This window comes from Sphaerodactylus townsendi, linkage group LG07 (genome assembly GCF_021028975.2).
Source record: "Sphaerodactylus townsendi isolate TG3544 linkage group LG07, MPM_Stown_v2.3, whole genome shotgun sequence".
Lineage (NCBI taxonomy): Eukaryota > Metazoa > Chordata > Lepidosauria > Squamata > Sphaerodactylidae > Sphaerodactylus > Sphaerodactylus townsendi.
Window position 1 is genome coordinate 69,860,807 of NC_059431.1, and position 19,933 is coordinate 69,880,739.

The 19,933-nt window shown below is 37.5% G+C and overlaps 1 protein-coding gene across 1 annotated transcript in view; it reads left to right on the forward strand.

Moving 5' to 3' along the window:
• Positions 1-19,933, forward strand: part of LOC125436996 (cytosolic carboxypeptidase 1-like) — a 79,609-nt gene that overhangs the window by 48,538 nt on the left and 11,138 nt on the right. The window contains exons 4-10 of the mRNA XM_048504370.1: positions 1,269-1,355; positions 1,438-1,586; positions 6,410-6,497; positions 6,818-6,962; positions 15,920-16,073; positions 16,516-16,696; positions 19,219-19,348. Of these exons, the coding sequence (XP_048360327.1) occupies positions 1,269-1,355; positions 1,438-1,586; positions 6,410-6,497; positions 6,818-6,962; positions 15,920-16,073; positions 16,516-16,696; positions 19,219-19,348 (934 nt within the window). The remainder of the gene's footprint in view (positions 1-1,268; positions 1,356-1,437; positions 1,587-6,409; positions 6,498-6,817; positions 6,963-15,919; positions 16,074-16,515; positions 16,697-19,218; positions 19,349-19,933) is intronic.

Genomic DNA, 19,933 nt, shown 5'->3' on the forward strand with positions numbered 1-19,933 from the left:
CTTCATTTTGTTTTTCAATAAAGTTTGTGTTTCAGTGAGTGAATGAGAATTCCACCCGCCTTCTTATATGGGTAACTTGGGAATATTCCAGTGTGGGACAGCACAGAAGACACGATGATGAAAACAGAGTTGCACTGTAACTGCTGTTCATTGAGCTGTTTTCTGTGCAGACACACATACCCTTCCTTCATACCTTCCTTGAGTTCTCACTATGGGAATGGTGGCAGCTCAGATTGAACTGAAGGGAGGGCATTCCATCATTAGGCATGTTACCATTGGGAGGGACGGTCGTTAGGAACATCTAGCGTGTTGAGAAGCTTCAGACTTTTTCCATCGCTGACTCTGTGCATGCGCAGTCTTAACATGTGCCTGCAACAGAAGACCACTTGATGAACAGCAGGTACAGGTAAATGTATTTGATGCTGAAAGATGATTATGTCTAATGGGGGCTGCTAAACTTTGTTAGAAAAAACTTGTCAATGTCTTCTTGGAAAAAGGTAATTGTAAATAGGATGCAGTTGGGCTTTAACCCAGATAATGCATATGAAATAAAAACCGAGTCAGTTGTGACATCCTTGGATTTTAGAAGTATGTGTGAGAGAGCACGCACATGTATGCTCTGCAGCCACTCTTGGCTTAAACCCCTCGATTTCTAATCTATGTCTTTGCTAGCTAATCGTGTCCCATTATAGAATACTTGCTAGATTAAACACCTTTCTGTCAATGGTCACTGAGGGCCTTTATGCAAATATTTCTGATTTGAATAAAATATGTAAGTATGGGGATGGTCAGATTGAGACTTTGGAACATATTCTTTTTTTCTGTTAATTTTGGAAGGATTTGAGGAAGAGATTTTACAGCAGTTTATATTTTATAAATCATATGTTTCTTTGGAGAGGCTAATCCAGATGTTACTATTTGAGAATGAATAAAAGGATGTTATTAGTTGCAAAATTTTTGTTGGCAGTAATTAAACATAAAAGAGTGTAATAAAACGTTATTTCAGTGTGATGCTGTTTGCGGCCAGTTGTCCGTTAGAGCAATATCATGTAAGATAATAAGGTAATAAGACTGGTAATATTGACGAAGATAATAAAGGTAATAAGACTGGTATGTGTAACTGAAACCTTTAACAACCAATAGGAAGAACTAGATTGTTTTTCGTCCCAGGCTGATGGTATGTACTCAAGAGGTTTTAAAGTCTGCTACTAAGATTATTGCTGAGTTAGTTATAACGATGCTACTGTTTTCCTTGTGGTGTCTTTCAGCTATACAGTGCCAGATGAAGGAGATATTTTGAAGTTTAATTCCAAATTTGAATCTGGGAACTTGCGCAAAGTTATTCAGATCAGAAAGTAAGATACTTCCACCACTTTTATTTTATTTCAACATTTTGCGTTCATTTAATTTTAAGACTTTTTTCCTGCTTATCTTTAGAAATGAGTATGATCTTATTCTGAATGCTGATATAAACAGCAACCATTATCACCAGTGGTTTTACTTTGAAGTCAGTGGAATGAGGGCAGCCATTGCTTACCGATTTAATATAATCAACTGTGAAAAGTCAAACAGTCAGTTCAATTACGGTAAGGTCTGCTTTAATTTTCCTGTTGAAAAGAATGAGTTACAAAAAATTAGGCTGTATTCAGACATACAAGAGCTTTCCCTACCCCACCTCACCTCTAAGTTACATGTTTTTTTAGAGTTTGTGAGGTTAGGCTTCATAGAACCCACAGGCATAAATGCTAATAGGTCTTGTGGACCTCTTTTAACTGTAGCCTTCTGCAGTCCTACCCTTTATGAATCCCTATGCTACTAAGGAACAGTGGAAGGAAAGGAAATGAAGACAATATATTTACCTCTTTCTTTCCTTCTTTCCTTTATGGAAAAGAAAATTTGAGCAAAATAATTGAATTTTTGAACATTACTATGATCATTTGCCATATGCTATAAAGAAAACAAGCAGATAGATCACATATCAACAAATGGAGTCTATATTTTCAGTGGTAAGGGAGAACCTGTAACAAAATGTTCTTATTCTCGCGGACCTTCTGTGCAGACCTTTGCATGAGTCTGTGTAATGCACAGGGCCAGCCACAGTAGAAGACTTCCATCAGGGTCAGTAAGACTTGTCAGGGTCTAGAAACTCTCTGAGTGTCTCCCTTCCTTCCCTATGTATCAGGTGCTCCACCAACCAAGAGGTGAGAGGACAGGAGGGAGCACTCCCATCCGTTTTTGCTGCCATGGGATGAGGATGTCTGTCAGTGCTCTCTGTGTGTGCTTGCTTCTTTTTGTGGTACCATTGACCTTTTCTATGTTTATGGAACAGGGGCACCTTTGTTTAAAAAAAATATTCAAAATGCGGAGGCAAGATGGAAAAAATAATGTCCATGCTGATTATCTTCCGTGTCTCAGAGAAGGACACATTCCCTTGTTATGTAAAGCTGTGCTCATTTGACTTCTAAGACTTTGACTGTGAGGGCATCTTTTCTCAATGCTGCAGTGTATGAGCATTGCTACCAATAAGAGGTGTTCAAGGATGATGTTATACAGCTGTCATCCTTGTAGATAACTCAGCAGTCTTGCGTCTCTGCACTTTCAGCAATATTGGATAGGATTTTCCTTCCTTGGAGTCAATCGACATCGCAATTGAAGTCTCATTGCTCTTAAAGTCGGTCCACGTTCTACATTTGAGGGATGAGTTCTGTCCTCAGGACTACTAGGTTCCTTATGGCCCGTGGAACTTCCCTCCACCTATCCTTGCATGTCACTCCACTGCTAGATCACCTTGGCGTGAGAGGTCTTTGATGGTATCACCCTCTCCTCCTGATCAGCGCCAGTCTGACTGGTTGACATTGAGGCATCAGTTGTTCCAGAGATGGGCGTCAAGACCTCCATCACCCTTCATTGGTCACGGGCAAGTCACCTGCTCGGTGTCAGCATTCAACGTCAAGTGACCAAGACAGGAGGAGTCATGCTTCAAGGTGTCACTCCAGGTCTCCAAGATTTTCTCCTTTGTTGCCACTTGATCCTTTGGGGGTGCTTGGTGACTCTGATTCAGATCACTCTTCTGTAACTTGCCCAGATGATGACTTGGGACAACCAATCAGTGTGTCCCCTTCTGAGGACTATTTATTCTATTCAGAGCATCTTACTAGGATGGCAAATGCATTAAAATGTCATTTCAGACTCAAGATGCTGCATGTAATGACCCTGTGATGGATGTGCTTTATGACTTGGCAAAATTGCTGGTGGCTCTGCCCATGTCCCAGGTCTTTATTGTTCTGACCAAGAAGAATTGGGAGAAACTAGTCTCTCTATCTGATTCCTCTAAAAAAAGTAAAAACCTTTATAGCAGTGGTTCTCAACCTGGGGGTTGGGACCCCTTTGGGGGTCAAACAACCCTTTCACAAGGGTCGCCTAAGACTCTCTGCATCAGTGTTCTCCATCTGTAAAATGGATAAATGTTATGGTTGGGGGTCACCACAACATGAGGAACTGTATTAAAGCGTCACAGCATTGGGAAGATTGAGAACCACTGCTATAGGGTACGGAAGTAGGGGTGCAAGTTTCTATTTAACCTCCTCCTCAACTCTGTGGTGTCTGAATCACTCTCATCCAAATCATGGTTGGGGTCCACTGCATCTCCTCAAGATAAGGAGGGACACAAGCTGGATAACATGGGCAAAAAATTATATGCTATGGCTTCATTGGTTATGCAGATAATGAATTTTAAAGCAATTGTGGGTAGTTACCATGTTTATTCATGGGACAAAATATCACCCTTATTGGATTTGATTTCTGGTGACATACAACCATTGGCTAAAGCTTTGATGGCCATAATCTATTTCATGAACAAACAGACGGCGTATTACACAAGCATAAGCACTCTAACACCTCTGCTAAGTTCTCGGGCATTACATCCCAGCCCTTGCAGTCTTATAAACCTAAGTATTCCCGCAGGTAGTCTTTCTACCATTGGTTGGCTTCCTATTATTACCAGGGGTCTCGATATCAACCTTATTCTAGGCAGCCATTTTCACAGCCTATAATAGAATAGAAATTTTGTAATAGAAATTTTGCTTCAAAAGGCAAGCAGCATTTTCAGTCCCCTCAACCTGCTGCAGGGAAACAGTGTAAAAATATATGACAAAATATATGACAAAAATATATGGCCCGTTTTTTGCTAGTTGGTTGGCTTGTTTCGCCCCTCAGTTTCAGCCCCTATTACTTCTAATAGTTGGGTTCTTTCAGTAATAAAGAATGGTTACAGATTGGAATTGTCTTCCATCACTTCCTTTAATGAGTCAGAATTTGTTTCAGGGGAACCACCATCCTTGTTACTGGAGGAGCTGGACAGATTACTGAGGGTGTAAGGGTGCAATCTCTGAAGTCTCCCTATTGTCTGTGTTCACAGTATTTTTTGATAGATTAAAAAATCTGGAGACAAGCGTGCTATCTTAGACTTGCACAATTTAAATAAGTATCTTAAGGTGCAAAAGTTTCATACGTTGTCCCTGTTGGATATGTTGCCCTTGCTGACTTGGGATTTCTGGTTTGTCATAGAGGACTTGCAGGACGCATATTTTCACATGTCCATACGCCAAGATTACCAGAAATTCCTTTGTTTTAAATGTGGGGATCGTTTTTTTCAGTTCACTGTACTCTCTTTTGGCCTGGCCATGGCTCCACCTGTCTTCACAAAATATGTTGCAATGGTGGTTGCCTATCTAGCCACTTTAGGTTGTCAAGTATATTTAAAATTTAGATGATAGTGGGGGACTCACCTGGGGATGTACGCACGCAAGTCGCTTTGGCCTGTGATACCTTGGCCCCCTAATTAATGCTAAGAAATTACATTTGACACCCTCTCGGTCCCTGGAGTTTATTAGAGCGTCCTTAGACTCAGTGGCTGGTAGAGTGTCTCTCCCTGTGCTCAGGGCTCAAGTCATAGTGGCCTTGGTGAAGAAGTTCCTTTCTGTGAGGTAGCAGAAAGCTCTCATCATTCAGAAGCTGCTTGGCCTCATAGCTTCTACAGTGACAGTGTTCCCATTCTCTATCTCCATTTCCACCACCTGAGAAATTGGTTCCTCAGGCATTTTAACTCTCAACATAAATTACTATCCATTCCTTGGTCTGTTATTAAGTCCTTGGAATTTGGGTGGGGGGGGGCATGTTGGATAACATGCTACAGAATGTGCCTTTCAGGATGCTTTCCTGTGAGGTTCAAGTTTTTACCAATGCCCCCCTCCAAGGTTGGGGGCTCACTGTGAACACAACTATATCTAAGGGGGAATGGTTGGTTGGAAAGACTAACTTACATATTAATGTTCTCAAAATCAGACCAGTAAGACATGCCCTTGTGTCTTTTGTAGCCCTTGTCACTGACAAATGTGTGATGGTTTTGACGGACAACATGGTCACCAAGTATTGCATAAACAGGGTGACATCGAGTCAGTTTGACTTTGCAGTGAAGCTGGTTGACTTTGGATGTGGGCCATACAACATCAGGACTTACTGGCATGCAGTTCATAAATCAGGGATGAGCAACAACTTGACTGACTCTCTGTGTTGTGATCTAACTGATCTCCAGGACTAGTCCCTAAACCAATATAATCTAAAACCAGTCTTAACCGCTTGGGAAACCCTAAGCGTTGATCTGTTTGTTTCACTTCAGTGTTAAGTGCCAGACCCATTGTTACAGAGCAGGGCTGGTCAAGGAGTCCTGAGGCAGTATTTTACAGTTCAAATGGAGCAGAACAGTTCTGTATATGTTCCCACATTTCCCCTGCTACACTGAATGGTGGTCAAGATAAAGGAGGAGTGGTTGTCCTGCATCCTCATAGCACCATACTAGAGCACCATACTGGATTCGCACTGTTGCACAGGATGGCCAAAAAGAATGTATTTCTTTCCAGAAGCAGAGGATCTGCTTCTTAGCAAAGGAGTTCACCATCATGATATTCCTTCCCTCCGCTAGGCCACCTGGTTGATCCTTCATTGAGCGATTGGTCTATTAGGGTTAAGGAGGTTCTGCTATTTGGTAGAAAGCCCTCTACTCACAGATTGTATGAAGCAAAGTGAAGGCGTTTTTGTAGTTGGGCCAATGCCAGACATGTTGATCCTGTAACTTCTACCCATGCAGTTCATTTTTGAGTATTTATTGTCTTTAAAAGATTGTAACATGACTAATCTGTCTGTCAAAGTATATTTGGCAGCTGTTTCAGCTTTTCATATGGGTTTTGACTCTAGTTTGTTATTTTCTCACCCTTTCTGTGCTAAGTCTTTGAAAGGTCTGGATAACCTTTTTCCTCTGGTTAAAGAACCTATGCCACAATGGAGTAGAACCAAAGACGGGTGTTCTCTGCTGAATATGTGCAATGATATTCAATAATAATTTTTCTTGAAGGTATGCAGCCTCTCATGTACTCTGTTCAAGATGCATTAAATGGCCAACCCTGGTGGATTCGTGTAGGAACAGATATTTGTTACTACAAGTAAGCATATGTTAATTGTTGGAATCAGATTTTAAATTAGTGAGCTAGAAAAGTATTTGATAGGAAAGAAAAGTATTTGGTATGCTGGGGGATTTATAGTTTAATTTGAAGTATTTTTATGCCGTTTCATGATTTTATAATGTTCATAGAGGATCATGTAAATAAATGAAAGCCTATTTAGACTATTAATCATTTGAAAGATACTGAGTCAGTTAATCATTGTTAATTTGTACTAGGTGTAATATTTAAGCAAATCGTCTCAATTTCATGAGACCAGGTGGACTGTATATTTTAAGCAAATTTTAACATTTTGTTCTTAGGAATCATTTTTCTAGAAGTTCAGCTGCAACTGGTGGTCAAAAGGGGAAATCCTACTACACAACTACCTTCACTGTCAACTTCCCACATAAAGAAGATGTTTGCTATTTCGCTTACCATTATCCATATACTTATTCAGCTTTGATGGTGAGTTAATTTAAATTTGGATAATTTATTTTAATATATGTGATTTCATTACATACCTTTAGGTATCTGAAGTATATGTTACTGTATTGTATAATAATTTTACAAAGATCCTAAATAGTAAACACAGTCTGTTAGGAAGTATCTGAGATAACTTGTAAAGCTGAGGAACTATCTGAGATACTTGTAAAGTTGAGGGAATCAGTTAATTCTATACATGCCCTTGATTTTGTATATTTCTGATAATGTACAAGGTTGATCTTAAGCTCAGTATTACTGAGTAACTACTCGAAGCAATCCATAAATATTTATATTTTTTTTTACTTCAATGACTACTTTACAATCTGTATCCATGCTGCTTCAAGATTGTAATAGAATGATTCTTTCATTTATTTATGACAAAATTCTTATTTCAGAATAATGAGCTAAGTTTATTTCATCATTTTGATCCTAATCTTGGTGACTAGACCCTTTAGAAAGGTAATTCTCAGGAACTATTCAAATACCGTATATACTCATGTATAAGTCGAATTTTTCAGCACATTTTTAATGCTGAAAAAGCTCCCCTCGACTTATATGCGGGTCATTAAATTTTTGTGTGTGTTTTTACTTTGCCGGCCAGCAGGGGGCGCAGTTTTTATGCTAGCAGCACCAAAATTTCAGGGTACCCTCAGAAGACACTCCTGATGATACCAGCCAAGTTTGGTAAAGTTTGGTTAAGGGGGTCCAAAGTTATGGACCCCCAAAGGAGGTGCCCCCATTCCCCATTGTTTTCAATGGGAGCTATTAGTAGATGGGGCTACCCTTTTGAGGGTCCATAACTTTGGACCCTCTGAACCAAACTTCACCAAACCTGGCTGGTCTCATCAGGAGAGTCTCTTTATGATACCAGCCAGGTTTGGTGAAGTTTGGGTCAGGGGATCCAAAGTTATTGACCCCCAAAGGGAATGCCCCATCCCCCATTGTTTACAATGGAAGCTAATAGTAGATTTTCCATTTCTGATAATATCCCTCTTAAAATCTAAGTTGGGTTACATTTGGGCATACAGATGATGATGAGGAATCCAGTTTTGGAGGATTTTAACTCGTGTTTTAGCTTGGTTGCTGGTTGAGCTAAGGTTTTTGTACTTTTAAAGTTATTGTTGATACCATATTGTTCTTGTTGACCCTCTTTTCCACTTACAGAGCCAGTTTGCTGTTTTTCTTTGAAATAAATATTCAACAACAACAACAACAAATACAACAAATACAAAACCTTTAATGGCATATAAAGAGTGGTAAAATACAAATTATGTTAAAACCAATTGACTAAAATTTACACAAAGGTTTCACTCTTGATCCAAGTGCCTTTGTTAAAAACCTGGCAACTGATTCAGTAGTGTGGGGATGATGGTCACTAAGCAAGTATGAAACTATTTCCTTGTCTGATCTCACTGAAAATTTCTTCAAGATGGCCTCGAGAAAAAGCAACCGATAGACTTCCAAATCTTTACAATGAAGGAGCACGTGTTCAGTTGTTTCTGGTAGGCCCGCTGCACAGGAACAAGTCCTGTTCTCCTGTGGGATGCCATGATATCTGCCTCTACTGATGCCTCAATTGATGCTGCATTTCCCACCCTCGACTTATACGCGAGTCAATAAGTTTTCCCAGTTTTTTGTGGTAAAATTAGGTGCCTCAACTTATATGCGGGTCGACCTATACACGAGTATATACGGTAATCATCTGGCAATAACATGCTTTGCAGAGTAATTCCTCTCCTTACTGTTCCATTTTGTAAGTCCTAGAGTCTTTGATGGGATAGTCATTGCACAGGCACATTACAACACTGGAGATGACTAACTCAAATCGGAGTGATATTTTATCAGCATAAATGTTTTTCTGTCCTGGTTCATGTTGGTTGTCAGAGGAAATGTCTATTGTGCAATCTTGCATAAGCTTATGCTGGACTAGTAGGTGGTTTTCATTCTCTCTTGATGTGTGAAGCTTTAAGGTTCATCTTTGGTCTTCTGTGCAGGCACACATTGGGAGTGTGCACATGCAAGGCAAGCCTGAAGTGAAGTTCTTAAGTTTCAACAGTAGAGGGTGCTCCAGTGGCCTCTGGTTTCATGCATGTTTCTTTCTAAAGGCACTAGACCGATGGCCCAACGCCCTCTCTCCAGTTCCTTCTTCAGTGCTATGGAGGAAGGTTCAGTCGAGCTTAAGTCTTTTTCAATTAAGCATTAGGCTGTTTTCTCCCCACTCCTTACAATGGGTGGTGACTGGCAGAGCAGCTGGCATGGCCCCGCAGGGTTTATTTTAAAAATGTACAGTGCAAAGCCAAAATGACCCATACTGATGAATACACCCTTTGTTTCTTGTGCCTGGGAGAGTTCCACAACGAACCAGTCTGCAAAATTTTTCAGCAGTTCCCTACAAAGGCCAGGGTGGACAGGGCTTCTAAATTAAAAGCAGCCTTGTATGAGAAGTCACTGTGTGCTGTGAATGTGATGGGGAAGCACCCTGTGTCAGAGGGACCAAAATAAAAATCATCCTATGAAAGGTCAACTGATTCAGTTCTGACAGGATTTTGACCGGATCCAGAGACATCAAATAGATGACAGAGGGAGGTGTCCGCTCCAAGGCTCAGAACCACCAGCCAAGAACTCAAAACAAAATGTGAAGACCAAGCAGTCAGCAGGCAGTCTTAGACGGTAGCTGGAGAGCTTGATTAGAGTGATGTCACCTATTATTTGAATGCCTTCAGTGAGATAGCAGACACCAGCACTTTCCACGTCTTGCAGGGAGCAAGCTTTGGAACTGAGGCTAGTGCTGGAACCAAGAGTTTTGTTGGAACTGAGGATGGAACTGATAAGGGAGCCTGTGCTGCAAAGAGCTGCAGAGGCAAATGCGCTGCTGAGATATACCTTAATACAATTGCTACCATCACCAGTTTTTCAACAGCAGGAACATTTGTGCTGGGCTTTGGGAAAGACCATGATTTTAGTTTTTTCACTATTAATGATTAAATGGTTTTTTATATAGTATTAGTGCAAAGCATTGATATAACGTTGAAGACCCTTTCTTGTTCTAGATAGAATCATTGTATCATCAGCATAGAGTAAGAGTAGGGTGGCGCATGTATCAAGTCTTGGAGGGTGACCATCATCTGAGTTTAGTGATGTTGGAAGATCATAGACAGGTTGAATAAGTGAGGGGCTAAAGTGCATCCTTGTTTGACTCCTTTGGAATTTGGAATTTTGGTTGTTAAATTGCCATTTTGGGAATATCTGATTTGACAGGTGTTGGCAGGATATAATTTTATAAGTAAATGTAACAACCTTTGATCAATTCCTAGATCATAACATTTTTTCCATAGGTGACAGTAGAGATGAAAGCAGCCTTAAGATAAAAAAGGCTACGAATAGTTTGCCCCTCTGTTTAATATATTTCTGCTTAATATATTTCTTACCTTAAAAAGATAGGACTAAACAATGATCCAAGGTGGTTGCTCCTTGCTTAAATCCAATCTACTCAGGCCTAAATATGTTATTTGCCACTATCCAGTTGGTAAGTCTGTTGGCAAGATGCTTGGCACACAACTTGCCTATGATTGATAACAAGCTTGGTTTGTAGGGATTTTTTAGGCCTGCTCAGCACTCCCAGTATAAGAATTTTAGAATAAGTAGTGTATGTATGTCCTTAACAACATGGTTGGATGATGGGAGGATAGACTTTGGCATAAAATTACATGATGTAGTGGTCACATTGGATGCATTACTTACAGACTGGGGAGCATGTTGTGGGGGTTATGCGGTACAAGGTACAAGGCAGAGAAAGGTATGCATATAAATGTTTTAGAACGGAGAGGTGAAGCTGAATTAAAAGTTACTTATGACTATTTAGTTTCATACCATTTCAATACCATTTTAACAGGATTGATTCTTTTTGAGCCAAAGTCCCATGGCAACCAGAATCAGCCATTATCTCAATGTTTATTTTCTAACACAAACTACAGACTTTCAGCTTTCTTGGAATTTGCCTTACTTATTCTAATACATTGTTGTAATCTTATGCCATCTTGTGGACTTGCTGGGATTGCAGCTGGCAACTTAAATTTTTAAAACCCTTTTGGAAGACAAATGACCTTGAATTGCTGAATACGTTATTTGTGTATCTGAGATCACAAATAACCTTTGATTTTTCTCTTTTTGTGCTCTTTTTAAAATCTTTTTGACTTTTGATCTTTTAAAAACTTTTTAATGTAATTTTGAACAATTGGACTTTTCAGACCCCTCTAACATACTTAAATTATACTAAACTTGGTTTGCTTACTGTACTTATCAGGATTAATATACTAATATTCCCCCTTTTGATTTAAGAATTTGATCCCTCCCCCAGTATCATCCCTATTGTCTTTAGCTACTGTTTTTATTTACTCTATCTCAGTGTTATTATCCTATTATTATTTTTTGCTGTATTCTTAATGTTCACTTTTAAGAAATTAAATTGAATTGTTCATTGTTGACTTAATATTCAAGATAATATTCTATACTTAACAAAACTAGTTGGAATAACTATATATACACACACACATACACAGAGAGAGAGAGTATTTGCAGTGTATATATAATATATCAATTTCATTGTTTCAAATTCCAAGATGAGTGTTATACTGACTATAGAATATTGTTTACGGACAGAATTGAAGTTCTAGGAAGAGTTAACAATCTGCATTTAGAGGAGTATCAGAGACAATTGGCAAAAAAAGATCTTGAAGCTTAATTGTGGAATTTTAGAAGGCTGTATTCTAGTCGGACACAATTTCCTCAACACTGAACAAATTTGTAAACTCAACAAGAGATTTTCTGTAAGAAATAAAATACCAAGAGATATAGTGAAATTTGTGTACAGGAAAACTAAAGATTTTATTCTTAAGAGGCAACAATTTCAACCATTTATTGTGGAAAAGATTGAGAAATCAATCTTCCAAGACTTATCAGGCACACTTTTGAATAAAAGGAAAGAATTCCATTTTCATTGGAAGTGGATTTAACTACTGAGAAAACAAAACTGTACAACAAGCCAGACAATTAGTAATGCAACTCATAAAGGTAGAATACAAAGACCACAGACCTGACTCCAAAAAGAATCAGCCCAAAAAGACCACAGAACCACATCCAAAAAGAACCAACTCGACCCACAAGAAGAAAAATCTAGTGAAGCAGCAGTTCTTCTTCTGAATAATTGATTATTAAGATTTTTTCAGTTAATGTCAACTGTTTGAATTCTCCATCTAAGAGAACTAAAATGCTTGAAATAAGTACATACTTCATCTGTGTTCAAGAAGCTCACGTTGAGGCACAACATGAATATTTGTGTGGCTAAGAGAATTGGGCAACACATATATAGCTTCAACAAACGGTAATAAAAGGGGTGTTGTCGTCTATATTAAAAATCAAGAGATCACAATAGTCAAAGGTACATTAGATTGAGATTTATTTTTGTTAACTTAATTTGCCAGATCTTAAAGCATGTGTTTTAATAAACATATATGCCCCAATAATGCAAGAAAAATTATTTGAAAAACTCTTCCAAGTTATTTTAGATTTCTAGGAGGATGAATTAATACTAATTGGAGTTATAGATACGGTAATAGGGCCAAGCATTTGAAAAAGATAGATATTCTACCACCAGACCTCCACAAGATTACATGATTTGAAATCTTTACTAAGAACAATAGGAGACATGGACAAAGAGGGCTGAGAGTGGCCGCTGTTGGGTTTACCTCCCCCTACATTTTGGGCCCGTACCATCGCGGGGCCCACTCTTCTTCTCCCAACTTCTGGGAGAGTTTAGTAGAAATTGTTGCGGACATTGCTGTCCATTGTTTATTATTAATTGCTGCATTTTTAACTTAATTTATTTATAGTCTATTATTAATGGCACCTGTTATTTTATGCTGTTTCGCTTAGAGCCCTTAGGTTAGAGGTCCTATAAGACTGAAAAATAAATAAAAAATAAATAAATAAATAAATTTGGTTGATGATTTGATGTTACAGAAAGAAGTGGTAAAACAATGACTAACAGATTTAGAAGAATTCTTTAAAATCAATTAAGAATTGATTTTAATTAAAATATTTATTGATGGAAGCAAAGCATGTATGAGAGGTAAATTAATTGCCATAGCATCCAAACAGGAAAAAAAAAGATAAGCATCAAAAGATAGAAAACATCAAGGACTGGATAAAAGATTTGGAGGAAAAACATAAAAAGGTACAGAATAAGAAATATTCAAGGAGATCAAGATTTAAAGACTCAATTAGACTTATTTGAAACAAAGGTAATGCAACACACACACACCGCATTTTTAAAACAGAAAAAGTTTGAACAAGCAAACAAACCTGACAAATTTTTGGCATACCATGTACAAAAGCAAATAGAAAGATAGTCAATTAATACATTTTTAGAAAATGATAAAACAAGTATGATAGAAAAAGAAATCCCCATTGTTATTGAATTTGGTACCAGAAATGATGGAATCCACAATAAGATAAGACTTCAAAATTAAAGAATTTCAAGTTGATAATGAGGGATTTAAACTGAAATGCTATGAAGATGATGTAGTATTAATTATCATTGACCTCTAACAATAAGTTAAATGTCTGATGGAAATAATTGATCTATTGATCTCTTTCTAGCTGTAAAAGCAATAGAAATAAAACTAGGATTATTCTAAATCCTCCAATGAGCAAGAAGTACAGAAAGTCCAGGAATTTACAAACTGTGATGTTTACTCCGAAACTGTGAGATACTTGGGTATATACATAACCAGACATAAGGATATGTTATTTAAATACATTTATTTAGTTGCTTGGGGGGAAAAAAGAAGTCATACAAAGATGGTTTAAATTAAAATTATCAGGGTTTGGAAGAATACCAGCAATTAAAATGAATGTTTTGCTTAAATTAATTATTTTTGTTTCAAATGCTACCGATATTTATTATCATTAAACACCCAAGACAAAGAATAATTAAATTAGAGACATATAATTTGAAGGCTGGTATACAGAAGTATATATGGCCAGAAAAATCATCTTATCTGAAAGAAGCATATCAGAAAGAAAAATGTTATAATGAAAGTTTTTTTTTGGAATACAAATAAAGATGCATAAAGACATTTGGAATAGGATAAAGACACATAAACATCTCCGCATACCAACTTCACCTTTAGTGTCTCCTATAGAATCCTATTATGAAGTGAACACCTCAAAGAATAACAATCCTATATTATACAAAGGTGTGATTGTAGTAGAAAGGAAAATCAAATCATTGGCAGGGAAATTCAGGAGCAAGAAGGGGAAAATATTCAATTTTCAAATTGTTTCAATATTAATGAGAAATTTAAAGACAACAGGAGGTGTTCTGAGAAAAATGACAGAATTTGACAAAGAAATTGATGAACGAAAAGAACACTAAATAGGAAGCATTTATAAGATACTACTTAAACCACAGTTCTGAAATTGAACAAATTAAGGAATTGTATCCCCATAAAATAAATGCACAAGGGAATTTTCAAGAAGACATCAGTTTTCAGCATTGGGGAAAAATCGAATTTACCACCAGTCAACCACTGAAAGAAACTTGGTATAAGATGTTTTATAGATGGTGTATGACCCCAGAAGATATTTTAAAACGGACAAAAAATACAAAGCCATGTCCTGGAAATGCCAAGAGAAACCTGGTGGACTTGTAATAAGATTTAAAAAATCTGAATACTAATCCATACAGAAGTGCAGAAAATATTAAAGACTAAATTCCGAATGGACCCAAAAGCTATGTTGGGTATTTCCCCTGAAAATCTACCTAAAAGGTATAAAGAAGTATTTTTGTACCTATCAACCTCAGCAAAAACCACTATTGCTTCTACTTGGAGAAGCATTTATTTGCAAGAGATCTGAAAGGAAAAAACTGTATTGTTGTATTGTGAAACGAAACCAGTTTTGCAAATAGAGGATGGCTACATGAATTTAAAGAAAAATGAGAGTTTTATTCTAAGTATTATAGTGTATAAAGCATTATTCAATTTGGAGAGTAGTTATGCTTTTAATATATAAGTGTAGGCATATTTCTTTAACAGTTAATAGTTACTAATATTGATAAGTAATTTCAAATTAATTACAAAATTGCAGGAAAGAGTTGTTATTTTATGAACCAAAATATTGTTACTCCTTATTTTGAATTGTTTTTTAATTCCTTTAGTATTGTTGATAATTAATGCAGATCCATCCTTTATGGTATTCATAAAGACTCACAGAAAGCTATTTAAAGTGAATATTCCATTTTCCCTGCAAAAGGCAGGAAGGGAAAGACCCCTTCCCAAGACCTAAGCAATGGAACTAAAGTTTGTAATAAGCAATACAGTTGCACGGTGATTACAGCTACAGCCCGTCGGGAAAAATGATTTTCCCTTTGGGCCTTTCATTGCCATGATCCAGATAAAGCTGCTTTAACACTTCAGGAGGTTCCAGGTCTTATAGTTAATACCTCAGATTAACATTCCAGACTTCCATTTATGAAAAAAAGAAATTTGACCAAAGATTGTTTAATACAGTTATCTGTCTGCTGTGTTTCACGCTAATACTACATTAGTAGCTAATTGTACCTTTCTATAAGAAGATTATGAAAACAGTTTGACCAGGTGCAGCAATTTTCTGGCTAACTTCAGATGTCTTTAAAGTTGGTGGGGTGTTTTGTCATCTTTTTAAAAGCATTATTTATAATGAAGGAAATATGGTAAAAATGGAAGATATTAAAAGCTATCCTATATAAAACCAAACTTAGGATAAGTTAGTTTAATAACACTTTAATAGGTTTTCAAAATATGTTCAAAATTATTTTTATTTAGAAAGCGCCTAAAATGATTACACCATAAAGAGGACCTCTTCAAAGGCTTACAGTTGTTGTTGTTGTTTTTATAAAGATGCACCTTCAAAAATTGGAATCTACATATAATCCTCAGCAGATATATTTTCGCCATGATGTTTTGTGTGAGACCCTTTCTGGAAACAACTGTCCTTTAGTCACTGTAACAGCCATGCCAGAATCACATTACTATGAACATATCTGTCAGTTCAGTAAGTATAATAGTTTTTTTTCCTAATCTCAGATTCTTGTAAAGCTATTTTAATATACAACTGATAAACAATATACAACTGATAAACAGTGCTCTCCTGTGTTTGTAGGCTGTTCGTATAATCTGCATGATCCACTCCAACATTAAATAATTTTAAATTTTCATTCATTTCAGTGGGTGGTATGTAGCTGTTTCAGTGACTCACTGGTGGAAAAATCAAAAGGCTTAATTGTGCCTGGATTGCACTCAGTGAATGTTAGAATGTGGATAAATGTCTATTTGTATGTTCATACATTCTCTTAATATATAAAAATGTTGCCAACAGTTACCTGAATTGCTAGAATGTATGTCATGTTTTTAAATCTTATTTAGAGTTTCATAGTACTTCACTTCTAAGTTATTTCCAACAGTGAATGTATCATTCTTCTTTATGTTGTTTTTAGGAAACCGTCCTTATATTTTCTTATCTGCTCGTGTACATCCTGGAGAAACTAATGCAAGCTGGGTTATGAAGGGAACACTGGAATATCTCATGGGCAATAATCCCACAGCCCAGGCTTTACGAGAATCTTATATTTTTAAAATTGTTCCAATGCTTAACCCAGATGGAGTTATCAATGGAAAGTAAGTTTTTTAAAGTTTTTAGCTGCATTTAGAAATTGAATTAAGGAAAATGCTTGTCACTAACACTCCTATCTCCTTTGAGAGGCCTAAGCACATACCCTTACATTAGGCCATAGGACGTACTGATCATTTGATGGACTTTCTCATCAGAATCTTCAGCAACAATTATAATAGTGAATTACCAAACCAGCATTCATGCAACAATCTTAGTTCATCATCAGTCTTCTATGCAATTCCACATTGGGACTGCCCATATCCAGGCCAAGCCATGGTGAAGATCTCAAGCTTAACAGTGGAGGGCATTCTAATAACCATTGGTCACATTCCCACTTGCCACTCAACCACATAAGACCAACCATCTGACACCCTCTCCCTCAGTTTTTTCTTCACTGCCATGGAAGAAAGTTCACTCAAGCTTTGCTCTTTGTAAGATTTTGACTGTTATTTTTAAAGGGATTGCACAATACCAGTAGTAATCCCTAGTACCAATTCTAACTAATCCCACAATGGCCGGTGTCGTGGTGTTATTCCACAGTTAATGGAGAAACCCTTTAAATTACTAGTAACTAACTCACTGACTCTATTATCAATGAAGGCCTGTTTTTAGCACCATAACTTCTGCAAGGAGGGAGAGAGAGTTGGCAGCATTAAGTATTGAATTGTCCTGTTTAGAAGTTTTTGATGGTAAGGCGGTGTTGCATCCATCTTTAGAATTTCTACCAAAAGTGGTATCAAGATTTCACACGACACTATATTTTTTCTGAACCAACAATCAGAGACTGAAAGGTGATTACATAGTCTGGATGTCAGGCAGGCAATACCTTTTTATTTACACAGAACAAGAGATTTTAGGAGGGATAAGGTTCATTTGTCTCTCACTCAGGAGGTTCAAGAGGCAAGAGGGCTTTCCGCAAACTTTCTCAAGATGGATAGTGAGCACAATTATGTTGTGTTGTAACCTGGCAAAGGTGTCTGTCCTGTTAGTTCATGCTCACACAACTAGGGCACAAGCATCATTGGTGATGGTTTGAAGTGAAGTGCCAATCTAGAACTCTGCCCACCTCCTGATAAGGTGTAGATTGGTAAGGTGTAGAATCCTGAAGTGGGAGGGCACAGAAGACCGAAGATGAAGTCAGGGTTGCTTTTACCTATAATTGATGTTCAAGGTCTTTTGTGCAGACACACATGCCCTCCCTCCTGCCCTACTTGGAGTTCTGTGGAAGTGGTTCTTGTTGTGGCTCAGGTGGAACTGAGGAAGAGGGTGACGGGCAGTTGGTCTTGTGCACATGAGCAACAACTATTAGAATGCCCTTTACTGTTAAGCTCGAGATCTTCATCATGGCTCAGCCTGCACATGTACAGTCCCAATGTGTACCTGCACAGAAGACTTCAATGAACATCAATTACAGGTAAGTGCAACCCTGTCTAACCTAAGTATATGCACTTTTGAAGGGACAGGTTTTTGTGTGAAGCACTCTTTGTATACATATACAAGGCAGAGTTGGTTGGGTATTTCTCCTTTACAGTGTTGAGGAGAAGACTACAGTACCTCTTAAAACATAGATCTATCTGACATAATGTTTTGCTGTATATAAGTGGCAATGGTGGGGAAGTATTGTTCCTCCTAGAAAGGTAAGATAAACTGTGACTGAAACAGAAGTGGATTGAAAAACCTTCATTTCTTTTAGAAAAGAGTTGTCTTATGTTGCCTTCAATGCAGCCTCCATTATCGTTTCAGATTTAGGTGGCAGTCTTCTCTTTCAAAAATTTGGGCCAGCATTTAATGTCATTTCAAGAATTGTACTCATCTTTGGGCTTAATGTTTCCATTATCATCCTTAGATTATCTAACTAAGACATAACTACTATACTTGACTACCATAAATAAGGAATTTTTAAAAATCTAGTGGGTAGAATAAAAGAGTTTACAGAACATTCTGAAGACTGAACTACCTACAAGGTGTTGACAATCATCCAGCGTCTGACCCTTCATTCTGTAGTGGATTGATTGCCTTCCTAAAGCTGAAGAGAATAAGAATGACATGCATTTTTCATGATTTTGGTACAGAATAAGCAGAGTGCTGTCCATCATGGTTGTATAACATATGTAAATATGTATTGCCACATTTATTTTAAATCTTATTTCTAGAATTTTCTTTCTGACTGTAGTTATGTGAAAGGTATTTCAAATGGTCTAGTTACAGCTTTTTGATGTGCATTATTTTTAATTTTGGCAAAATTTGTTTCCTGTAGGTTTGCTGCTAAATGTGGTCCTGCCCAACTCTCCTAACCTTTTGTTGTCAGAAACCAAGACATGAAGGCTGGCAATGTTGTTGTGGTTGCCAGCAACACCATCAATAGCCATTGGAGCAAAAATAGCATTTTAAAAATATTATTTTGCCTAATAAAATGTAGAGGGATTTTTTCATAGTACAAAATAAATTGGTACATTAATCTATTTGAAGAGGAAAATCTTTTTCTTTAAGTTGATGAAATCTTATTAAGATTGTATTTTTCCTACAGCCATCGTTGTTCTTTAAGCGGGGAGGACTTGAATAGACAATGGCAAAACCCCAACCCAGATCTGCATCCTACAATTTATCATGCCAAGGGCCTCCTCCAGTATTTGTCTGCTATAAAACGTTTGCCACTGGTAAGCTGGTTTACCTTGTTCTGTTCACTGAAAGTCATTCTATCATTGCATGAAAATGGCACTCCTTGCATTCTGTAAAATGTTATACTTAAGGCTAACAGATCTTTCCCTAGAAATTTTTGCAACTCATTCCATCACATCCCATTCTGTTTGTTCTTTAAATATCATCCATATTGTAGCTGTCGCATATGTGAATATTCCCAGGAAAAAAAGCACTAGGTATATTTTTACTTACTCTCTTTAGAATGATGTAGTTGAAGTACAAGGCTTCTTTCAAGTGATTAGAAGCAAATGTTAAAGTCCTTGTGGGTTGTAGGAAGCATGTGTTCTTGGTCTGGGTGAAGTCCAAAGTAGGCAAGATGGGGACTGTCTTGTTCCTCACACATAAAGAGATTTGTGTGTTGGGGAAGGGGGAAAGTGCCTAACTGTACTGTACAAAGGGAATCCATAGGTGACGGAAGCTGAAACCTCCCTCCTTGCACCTTGTTTCCCTGCACTCTGTCATTTTCAATCCCAGAACATAAACTACAGGGAGGCTGAGAAGATTCAATATGCTTTTCACCTTTTTAAATCTCAAAATCAGCC